General features: G+C 47.4%; 1 protein-coding gene across 1 annotated transcript in view; it reads left to right on the top strand.

Moving 5' to 3' along the window:
• The first annotated feature begins 996 nt into the window (after positions 1 to 996).
• Positions 997 to 11,589, top strand: part of PPP1R16B (protein phosphatase 1 regulatory subunit 16B) — a 46,197-nt gene continuing 35,604 nt past the window's right edge. Inside the window, exon 1 of the mRNA XM_059480875.1 lies at positions 997 to 1,289. Coding sequence (XP_059336858.1) covers positions 1,043 to 1,289 — 247 coding nt within the window. The 5' untranslated portion in view covers positions 997 to 1,042. The remainder of the gene's footprint in view (positions 1,290 to 11,589) is intronic.

Raw genomic sequence — 11,589 nt, 5'->3', positions numbered from 1 at the left:
GCACAGATGATGCTCCTGGTGGGGAGAGTTCCTCTGGGCAAACCTGTCTGGCCTCGTGGCATCTGTTGTGTTCCTCTGGGGGCTCAACAAATGTGGGATTTGTCTTCACTCGGGGTCACCAAATGTGGAGGTGTTCACAGGGGTCCCAGGATGAGGGAAGAGATGAGAATCTTGACTCCATGTTTCAGAAGGCTGATTTATTATTTTATGATATATATTATAGTAAAAGAAAATTATATATTAAAACTATACTAAAATAATAGAAGAAAGGATTTCATCAGAAGGCTAGCAAGGAAAAAGAAGGAATGATAATAAAATCTTGTGACTGACCAGAGAGTCCAAGACAGCTGGGCTGTGACTGGCCATTAATTAAAAACAACTGCATGAGATCAATCACAGATGCACCTGTTGCATTCCACAGCAGCAGATAATCATTGTTTACATTTCGTTTCTGTGGCCTCTCAGCTTCTCAGGAGGAAAAATCCTAAGGAAAGGATTTTTCATAAAATATGTCCATGACAGAGGACCAGCCCAGGGAAGGATGGGAGTCTTAGTGCTCAAACTGCTCCCAAGTCTCTGACAAATGGTATCTAACATGTGGAAAGTCTTTGCTCATTAAGACTTTATTCTGGTCATAGGAGAGGGTTAATGTGAGCAATAGACATGATCGAGCTGCAGAGTGGAACCTCTGCTTGATCAAGAGGGTTTTGCTGGGATGTTTGGAGTGAGGGAAGAGGGAAATCACCAATGCTGGTAAGAACAATTAAGGCAATTAGAGCAATTAAAGCTCAGTTAGCTGCATTTTGAGGTGGTAGGTGTTGCCTGTTGTGTTTTCCAGCAGTGTGCTTGCTGACACCTGATCTCTCTGCTTTTCTCCTCATTTCAGGTTCCCACCACCTTCCCACCGGACCCTGCCATGGGCCCTCCCCATCTCAGCCTCAGCATGCTGGTATAGCAGCAGGAGGCTGCCATCCAGAGGAGCTGTGCTGGGACATCCCTTCCCCCTGGGCCATCCTCCCCGTCCCCTGCCTGGGCAGGAGCCATGGATGCCCACGTGGACCTGCTGACCGAGCTGCAGCTGCTGGACAAGGTGCCCACGCTGGAGAGGCTGAGGGCAGCCCAGAAACGCAGGGCCCAGCAGCTGAAAAAATGGGCCCAGTACGAGAAGGAGATGCAGCACAAGAAGAGGAAGCATGAGAAGAAGAGAAATGCTGTGAACAGAAAGAAAGTGTCTTTTGAGGCCAGCGTTGCTCTGCTGGAGGCTTCCCTGAGGAATGACGTGGAGGAAGGTATGGCACTGGTGGGTTCTGTCTGGCTGCCCGTGAGCTCCAGGTGGTGTGAAGGCATCTGTGCTGTCATCCATGGTCTGCCCTTGCTGTGGTGGTGGGCTCTAAAGCATTGCCATCCCCGACACAGCTCTGAGGTGCCCAAAGCCCTGTGTGACACCAGTGTTACCTTGGATGGCATCAGGAGTGGGTGTGTGAGTGCCAGGATAGAAGTTGTGACTGAGGTTTGGGTGAAGGAAGGCAGTTTTCATCTCTTTCCTTCTCACACTTCCTACTTGCAGGAGGTGTGAAACACTTCCTTGCCTTCTGGGTGTGGTGGATTTAGAGGAGTCTGTCACAGGGATGTCAGTGTGAATCTCTTCACTTTCCCTGCTTGAGGGCATGCATTCAGAGCTACAGGAGTGTATGAATCTTTTCCCAAAATGCTGGGAAGCACAGCTTTGCTTAGTGCTTCCTGCAGAACAGACCTGCAAATCGTTCCCAAATTGGTTTAATTGCACCATTTGCAAGTGGATGAAAGTGCTGCTGCTACAAAATCTGAAGGGAGGAGGAAAAAATATGTCTAAAAGTCAATAACCATTAGCCTCAGCACAGCATGGGGGAGAACCTGTGAGCTCTGGGGAGCCAGAGAGTGCTTCTCTGCAGAGGAGTGAAAATATCTCTTGCAGGAGAGCTGGAGCTGCCTTTGGGGTTGGTGCTTTGCAAGTTGCACAACTGGTGTGATCTCCCTGATCCCTTGGTGTGGCAGAGGAGGGTGTTTAGGAATCCTGGCCAGCTGAGCATCTCTGCCAGAGAATGCTGCTCCGGTTTCCAGCACCCTCTACAAGAGACAATGAATCCTTGCCTGGTTTGTGGGTGGAAGGCAAGGACTTCATCTTGTCTGGTGGAGAATCTCCCCAAAGTCATGTCCCTGTTTCTGAGCAAGCCCTTTCTGTCCTTGTGTGGGTGTTTTGCTCCTGTTTGCAAACAGAGCATGGACAGCGGTGGCCCTGCCTGGGAATTGTCACTGCATTTGCCCAGCCCTGCTGTGGCTTTGGTTCTTTGTGCCTTTGTGACCTCCCTGGGACAGCACACCTGTGATAATGCCCTGGAAATGCTGGCTTTTATTTGTTCTTTCCTTGCTGTAGAGGTTTCATAGCTCTCTCCAGCTCTCTGCCTCAGTGGCCCCATGTTATGTTTTGTGGAGGGATAGAATGTAAGAAAATAAAGATAGTGCAAAAGGTAGTCTCACACTTGAGGAGTTGCAGCTGTACTGATCCCCAAAGATTAGGAACAGGCCACAGCTGTGTCCAGTAAGAAGACAAGTGCTACAAAAGAGTGGGTTAGCTGGGGCAGGAGAGAGCTGGAGTTTTTGGCTGAGAAGAGAAGATGGAGTTTGTTGGCTGTGCTGTGAAGAAGGAGTCAGTGCTGTGAGGAGCTGCCCATGAGACATCACTGAGAAGGTATGGGAGCTTTGCAATATGGTGACAACAATGTTCCTCACTCTGAGCTGCTGTGGTTTTCTAGGAGAGCTCCAGCAGTGAAGCCAGCTGTGACTGCTGGCATTGCCTGAGGGACAGGTCTGGGTCTTGCATCACCTCTGCCTGTGCTGGCAGGTTGTAGTTTGGGTTTCATACCCAGCTGTTCAGCTGCCAGTGACAAGTCACAGTACTGGGACAGATGATGAGAGTTTCATTTTATTCCTTTTGGTGCTGTGCCTCTGCTCAGCACTATGGCTGGGGGTGTGATGGCTCTGCAAGAGGCCCAGCTCTGCAGTTTTGCTTTCACTGTCTCTGGTTTTGGATCTGGGCTGTTTGGAAGGAGGAAAGCTCCTCACTGTCTGATGCTTTGTCATTTTGTGAGGGAGGCAGGAATGGTGGAGGTGTTTGTGGTCAGGGCCTGGGGAAGGATGGATTTGCTCTCTGAGGGTCATGAGCAGGCAGTGCTGGCCTGTGTCCAGGCTGTAACACCAGTGTTCTGCTGGCAGGGTCCCATGGAAGTGCTCTTGCACCACATGTGGACATGGATCCTTCACTGCTGAAGCTGCAGAGTTGATCTTTCAGCTCCCAGCTTCACTCTTTTCCTCCTGTGAGGGAAAATCCATCACTGCAGGTCTCTTTTGGCACCATAATCCTCCTGTGCACCTCTTCCTGTAGGCAAGCCCAGGTTGTGGGCTTGAACCAGCAGCTGCTCTTTCCAAGGTGATGCTGGTGATAAAACCCAAATGTTACACAGCCACTTCCCTCTGACAGAAAATCAATTTCCTCACCCTATGAGAGGACAAGGGACAGTATTGCCAGGGCACAGGTGCTTCCCAAGTAGCTGCATTTTTCAGATGCCACTGTTTTTACAGTGAATGAGTTTTGTTCTCAATTAATTTATATCCTAAAGGTAGTGTGTGGGCAGGTTCTGTGCCCCCTCTGTGGTGTGGGACCAGTATAAAGGGAGGAGGGGACAGAGTCAAACCCAGGTGCCAAACTGGCAAAATTCTTTGTCAAGAAAGTGTGGAAACTTGTGGGCTTTTGGAGGTCCCAGGTGATTATTTTGATATATGAATCATCTTTTGTTTCCCTGTGGGATGTGGAGGGGGAGGTGAAATGTAAATGATGAGGGAGTTGATAAGTCAGAGTGAGGAGGGTTGGAGCTGGGGGCGCAGCTGGCACGTGGCGCCTCTGGGTTGCTGTGCCATTCCCATCCCTTGTGACTTCTCTGCTCATTTTTGTCATTCTCACCCCCAAAGTGGGAGAGGGGATGGTGGTGGGTGCTGTGCAATGGAATCAGGGAGCATGGTATCTGTCCACATGGTATCTGAGGCTGTGGTGTGTATGACACCTCCTGGGGTGGCAGCTGAGTGCTGTAGGATGGAGCTGGTGGGTGCAGAACCCAGCCCTGCCCTTCAGGGGTCCCAAGGTCCTGGACCTGCTGCTTTCACTGTCCTTTGCCTGCCTCTGGCCCAGGGGTAGTTGAGAGAGCTACTGTGTGCCAGGTGTCATGGGAAAGACAGGAGGAAATGGCCTCAAGCTGCACCCCAGGGTAGGTTTAGATTGATTATTAGGAAAGATTTCTTCACCCAAAGGGCTGTCCAGCCCTGGCACAGGCTGCCCAGTGCAGTAACCATCCCTGGAGGGATGTCAAAGATGCATCCACGTGGCCATGGTTTAGTGGTGGTCTTGGCAGTGCTGGGAGAATGGCTGGACTCTGGTCCTGGAGGGCTTTTCCAGCCTCAGCTGCTCTGTGGCTCCATGCTCTCAGTGTGGTGGCCAGGCAGGACTGAAGGCAGGGGCTCCTGCAGACCATCAGCGTGGGCAGGAGCTGAGAACGGCTGGTGGCTCCTGTCTGCCTGCTCCTCTGATCCTCCGCAACAGACCTGTCAAAACATCCCAGCTTTACAAACAAGCTGCTGTTAAAAGCTCCCTTGGATGTCTGCTGGCAGAAGAGGGGCAGGGAGCACGCTGGTGGCAGATGGGAGCAGGCAGCCAGGCTGGGGACAGCGGGGTGACAGTGGGTGACCCCAGAGTGAGGGGTCCAGACAGCTCCTGGGTGAGCCTGAGGTGGGAGCCCAGAGCACTCCCAGCTGCCCGGCCAGACCTGGTCTGTGCCCCTCTGCATCCCACACCATCTCCATTTCACAGGGAAATATGCTCCATCCTCACCAGCTCTGGGCTCAATCCCAGCTGGTTTCAAAGGCATGGTGCAAAGGGAGGATCCCCAGCCCACACAGAGCTTCCAGGGGGTGTGGTGCTGGATGCAGCCTCTGGGCTGTTCCAGTGGCTGCAGAGTTGCTTTATAATGCAGTAAAGGAATGCTTTATGAGTGATGGCAAAGGATTTGAGAAGATAAGGAATTGCTGAGCGCTGTGGCCCTTTGAGGCTGCTGTGTGAGGTGATGGACTGAAACCATGGAGAGGAGGCTGGTCCTGCCATTCCCAGGGCAGCACCTCGGCCCCAAAAGCAGCCGGGGCTGTCATGTCCAGGTCTTTCTACATCACTGAGCTTTTCTAAAATAGCCCCAGAGCATGGGGAGATGAGCTGGTGTTCTATAAACTGAAAAAAACCACAGATCCCAGAGGTGGGTAAAGTGGCTGGTTGTACAAACATGTGGCATTCGCTGTCTGGAGCTCCCTTTGCACACCTTGGCTGTTGGTGGTGGGAGCTCCTGCTTCAGTGACACAAACTGCAGGTGTTGGCATTGGCTTCAGGGTGAGCTGGGCTCCTTCAAGGAGCCACCAACCCAAGGATTGATTCACCTTCCAGCAGCACCAGAGATGCCCTGGTTTCTCCTGCTCTTGGGTGAGAGCTGCCTCCCACGGGCACCCGCTGCAGAGTCCTTGAGCTCCCACCTCCTGGCACTCCATCCTGCAAGCAGAACCTTATCAGAGCCAGAGTGTTGCATAAAGCAGCAGATCCATGAGGATCTGCACAGTTAACCTCCTTCTGTAGGAGTTTAACTGTGCAGATCCTCATGGCTGGTGAGCCTGAAGGTGAAGGAAAGCTCAGCTTTGGTGACCTTGGACTTGGCATTTAGCAAAACAGTGACAGAGCAGAGGGCATGAGCTTGGAGCTCATGTGTGGGGAAGATTTCCCTGAGGAGAAAACAACTTATTCCTATCAACACATCCCTTCTCCTTCCCTTTGTGCCATCCCAAACCTCCTGTTCCTGTGCCATGGTGCCCAGCATGGTTCATGCACCTTCTGGGAGCATCCCCAATGCTCCCTTTGCACCTCTGGAATAAACCCAACCTTGTCATTTGCAAAGGCACTTTTAAAAGAGGCCCTAATTAGTGTCTATAAATTGCTTTCTTTAACCTTTCCAAGCTGATGTGATCTGTTCCCTTGTTACTTCAAACCCTTTATGAGGTGCCTTAATTTTCCACCCACGTTATTAATCTCCTGAAGCTTTTTTTCTTGGGGTTCCTGTGTCCAGGTCTGTGAGTAAGTGCATTTATCTGTCTGAGAAGGTTTTTCCCCTGGGTTTTGTGCTCTTTGAAGGGCTCTGAAAAGAAAAGATCTCTTATCACCATCAGTCTGAGTGTCTATCTGGGTATTTGGGAATGGTTTGAGTCAGAAATGAAAACATTTCTTTTTAATAACAAAGGCATTTCTTGAGTTTTAATCTCACTGGGTGTGGAAATGAGAGCTGTCCTCTTTAGGAAGCTGCATGTGGGAGCCCTTGGCAATGATGAATTTTGTTAATTTTGTTAATGGGGGTTGGTATGTCTTCCAAAAGCAGATTCACGTATTTGGCCATATTTTAACTTGGCTTTTTCATGCAGTTTGGATGTGATGCCAACGTGGGGTGATTTGCATATGGCAGCTAACTTGAGGCATCTGGGAGCGTGAGCAATATTGAATCAGCAACTTTCTCTGTTGGCATAACAAGTAAATATTTTTAATTTTTTTCCCTCTACTCTCTGAAATTCAATCAAGTGGAGAAATTGTATCTATAAGAGATTCAAATGCCAACTTTCCTCTCTCCAAATTAACACTGAAAAGTCCACCTAAGGTTTTCCTGGGATGAGACCCTCTCCCTCCCCAAATCTGGAGTCAGCTTCACCAATTCTTTTAACAATTTTTCTTTAAACAAAAAAGTTTGATCAGAAATACTTCTTTTATTTCCCAAAAGTTGGTCACTTCCACATAATTTTTTTTTCTGGCTTTTACACGTGTGCTCCCTTCCACCATTTCTGATACCACTGAAAATATTTCTGGTGTACTTTGTAATAGGATTACAGGGTAATGAATAAACGTTGGATTCAAGCTGCACTAAGAATTCTGTTTGGTTTTTAATCAAAGAGGAATTGGCCAATTGCTGTTGTCAAGATTTTGTTTCTTGCAAGAGGTAGTTTAAACCACATAATCAACTTCCAACATTTGGTGCAGTGTGTTTTGGAGGAGAAACTCAGTGTCTCCTTGGTTGCATGTGCACCCAAATACAACCTGGACATTTCCTTGGTTTATTGGTGTTGTTAGTGGTGTTAATGTGGCTGCGTGTGAGGAGTGTTCTGCCTCCCAAGGAGACCTGGGCAATAGGGAGGTGTTTTTTCAATTTTTTACATTTTTTAAGTCTTTTGATGTTTATATTTTTGTAACAAGCTTTCTCACACAGTTTATGTAAATAACTTAATGTTTTGCATTCTTTTATAAAAAAAGAAAAAAAATTAATAAACTCTTATTAGAGTTTGTCCAGTGTCATTGGAGAGGTGACATTATCACCCTCCAATCCACTGTCACTTTTAAAAATCTATAAATATTAAAGTCAAAATTAAACTTCCCTCTTTTTTACCTTAAAAAATCCAATATCCTCATCTTTCTGTTTCACATCCTAAAATAACAGGGATGAGAGGCTGGACCTGCTCAGGTGGTGCTGCAAGGTGCAGCAGGTAGGATATGTCAGGTCACCATCTGCTCTCCAACCCTGCCTGGCCAAACCACAGCAGGGAGGGTGTCACATTCACGTTTTCTGAAAAATCCCTTTGCCCAGGATTCTTCTCCTTGGAATCTGTGAAGCCTCAGAGAAAAAGGAAAACAATATTATCTCATTTGCTTGTCTTGTGTTTTGCCGCTTTGGAATGCGGTTTGGAGATTGTTTATCCAACAAGTGGTGGTTTGATTGGATTGTTTATCCAACAGGTGGTTGTTTGATTGGTTTCATGTGAATTGTTTTAACTTAATGACCAGTCAGGGTCAGGCTGTGTCGGACTCTGGAGAGAGAGTCACAAGTTTTCATTATCATTGTTTGTAGCCTTTTGTAAGTATCCTTTCTGTATTCTTTAGTATAGTTCAGTATAGCATTCTATATAATATCATATCATATCCTCTCATGTCTCATATCATGTCTCATCTCATATATAATATATATCATATCAGCCTTCTAAGAACATGGAGTCAGATTCTCAATCATTTCCTTCCTGCCATGGGGGACCCCAAAAATACCACAGGAGGCTCAGAACAGGAATGTCAGACTTTAAGTAAGCCCAAGGCAGATTATCAATGGGACCTTAATTCAACCAGGTGCATGGAGATGTCCCTGCCCACAGGTGCTAAATCAGTGCCATTTAACCCTTCCCTTCCCTGTCCTGGCTGCTCTGCTTCCTGTGACATGGAGGCAGCCCTGCAGGCCTCCTTGATTCCTGGTGTTTACAGAGCTGCCAAATATCCAAGCCAGGATTTCCAAGTCTGCTACCACTTGCTGATGTGTCAGTGTCGGGGGTAGGATGGTTGGGACAGACGGACACGAGAGATCTCTGCAGCCAGGGCTGGAACTTGGGGTTTATTGCAAAGGGCCTGGGGGCAGGGCCCTGCTGGGAGCTGCCAGACACAGCTCAGAGCAGGCCCCAAAGAGGGAGAGGTAAATAAAGTGGTAAAGAGAGAGAAGGCAAGAGCGTGGTAAAGAGAAAATGAGAGCGCGAGGAAGAGTAAAAGAGGATACGAGCGTAAGAGAGCGAGGTTCCGACTACAATACCATAAATCTTCTTCTGTGTTGAATATTCTGATTCTCACTAACCAATCTAGTACAAGATACCAATCCTATAGCATTTACATACAGCCTATAAGAATCATTACATTACCATACGGTGCTACATTTTGAACCCTAAAAACTCCTCTTTGAGGTTCTGCATTCTGCCTTCTGCCAAGCTGGCAGGGTCTGCTCTGACCCAGGTGAGTGTTCTTTCCTGTGCTCTGATTCATGGTGTGTTTTGTTGTTGCAGTCAGGTAGAAAAATTATCAAAGAAAGGCTTCATAAAATCAGGCCTGCTCTGTTGGATTGATGGCTGGCCTGTCATTTCTTCTAAGCAGCTAGTACTTTGCAAGTTCCCATGTGAAAACAATCTTGAAGAGTTTGTGAACAGTCTATTCCTAGGTGAAAAACAGCTAGCACCTACATAAACATTAAATCTGTCTCCCGAAAATCAGTGAAGGGAATATGTAAACAATTTAAGAATAGAGAGATTTGATGGACAAGTAAAATACCTTTTACTAACTAATAGAGTAACTGGCAAAACTATTTACCAGTTACAGTTGCACACGAGTTCTGTAAAAAGAGCATGAAAGGAGTTGTGTGAATAAAGAATAGGCTTTTCCACATGAAGACAATGGGGTCTCACATGATTTATCCTGATAGTTTGTCCCACTCCAGTAGTGAGGAACCAGAGAGTGTAAACAGCAGCTCCATGGGGACTCTGGTGTCTGCTGTGTAGTAAGCAGCACAGCCCTGAGGGAGATTTTGTGTTTTGTGTGCCTGGCTGTGAGCTCTGAGAGCCAGGGCTCTGTCCTGCTCTGGGGCTGTGCTGTGGGGTCTGATCCAGGGGATGTGGGACATGAGCCTGATTGCTCCCCAGAGCTCGCTGGCTTCTTGCAGCATCATTCTCTTTTCAAGTGTATTTTGTACAGCAGCCCACAACCAAAACCACAGGTCTGCAGCCACCTATCTGATTGTTCTTTGCAAATGAGTGTTGGTGGGGAAATGAATACTTTTGGGGGTGAATCTTTCTAGCAAGGTGAAAACTGATGTTGCTGCTGTACCCCTGCTACAGCTGAAAATGCATTTCCTTGCCTCTAAACTGTGGTTGCAGGCTCTGCTCTCTGCCCCTTTCTCCTGGTCAAGGAGAACTTGAAAAGTGGATTAAATCTATTTTTTTCCAGATTTAAATTTCTGCCTTTCTGGAGCAGGGCCAGCTCAGCTCAGCTGGTGTAGATTTCTCCCTCCTAGAATCATGGAAAATAGAGGTTGAGAGGGCCTCAGGAGGTCATGTAATCCACCTCCTGCCTCCAGGCAGGATCAACTGTATCTAAAATGCTTGCTAATGAGGGTGGAGTTAGGTATCTTAGTGTATTTATAGGCATCTCCACATCACCAGAGCACATCTACCTGTGCAAGGAGCCCTGCTGCTCATTCAGTTGTGCATATTTTTCCTACTTGCTTATATTTATCCTCCTTTTTTTATTTTTTTCTTTTTTTTTGCTTTGCATCTCATCCTTACCCTTACTGACTGGGAGTTTTCCTACTTCCGTGAAGAATGCTCTAATTCTTTCTTTAATAGCAGTTGCTATGGCAGCTGGTTCAGGCAGTGCCTTATAGCCTAGTGCAGAGCTGCTTCTACAGACACTTCCACTGCTTGTTTTTTCCTCTGGAGCTTGGCCAGATCTTTGGGAAACGTTACCATTCGCTGAGAGTGTCTTGAGAAAAAAAAAAAAATTAAAAAAAATCAGATGCTGGTATATAAAAACACCCCCTAAGCCTTGCCCACCCTCTAACCCAGCACTAAAGGATGCTAAATAGGCCAGGAAGCCAACTGTTTAATTCTGGCTGCTGGTGCATTTGTAATCAAGAGCCAAGATGCAATCAAGCACCTTGCACTCCCTTTTAATTTGGGGAACAAGAGCCCATGTGCAGCTCTGAGCCAGTGGATGCAGTTTCCACTGAGCTCCCTGCAATTTGCAACTGTTTTATTTGCTGGATTTGGATTCCCTGGATAGTGTGAGGCAGGCTGGCTGCAAGTGCCACTCATGGGGGAAATGGGCTTCAGTTGCTCTGGGGTGTTTCTCCTGCTCTGAATTCCTTTTTATAGCAGTTCACAGCATTTCTCAGTTTGGCCAAGGTTTTCAAGCCAGGCCTTAATTCACATTTCCCTGGTGGTTTGGGCTGCTGTGCTGGGCTTTGCTTTCCAAGCAGCAAAAAGGTCCCTGCCTTGAGTGTAAGAGCATCAAGCTCTGAAATGTAGCAGGAAACGTCCAAAGCCTCATTTATCTTTGTCTGCCTTTACCTGGGCTGACAAGAGAAATTCCATTAGTAAAAATAAATGTTAACCACAATCCTCCTCCATAATAACACCCCAAGCAACCCACCCACCAAACTAAACAATACTCACATTTTTCTGTCCTAAGGGCTACTGCTGTAGAGTTCAGCTCTAAAAAAGGGGGAGATTAGAGCAGGAATTAAACTCTAAGGCACTGTCACACCTTCTCCTTTCTTGCACCAGCCCTGTTCTGGCCTGGCTGGCAGCTGATGCTGTCCATGGCACAGTTACCTGCACACAGCTGCTGTTCTGTCCTTTGTGGCACCTCCAAAGCATTTCCATGTAGAGCAGCAAGGGTTGGAGGTGAGCTGCTGCCACTGCCATGGTTCTGGTTGCAATGATGAGGGCTGAGACACCATGGCTTGGTCTATTCATGGTCTTATGAATTATCTGAGCTGAAGGGTTCTCTGTGTCAAACCCATTCTTATCAATAGCAGCAAAGTTTTACCCTATTCAATAATGTTGAATGAAAAGTAAAGTCCTTGCACAGGAAGGTGCACCAAGGTTTCATTGCTGCAGGGTGTTTGT

Source organism: Ammospiza nelsoni, chromosome 12 (genome assembly GCF_027579445.1).
Source record: "Ammospiza nelsoni isolate bAmmNel1 chromosome 12, bAmmNel1.pri, whole genome shotgun sequence".
Lineage (NCBI taxonomy): Eukaryota > Metazoa > Chordata > Aves > Passeriformes > Passerellidae > Ammospiza > Ammospiza nelsoni.
This window is presented reverse-complemented; position numbering and strand designations above follow the sequence as displayed.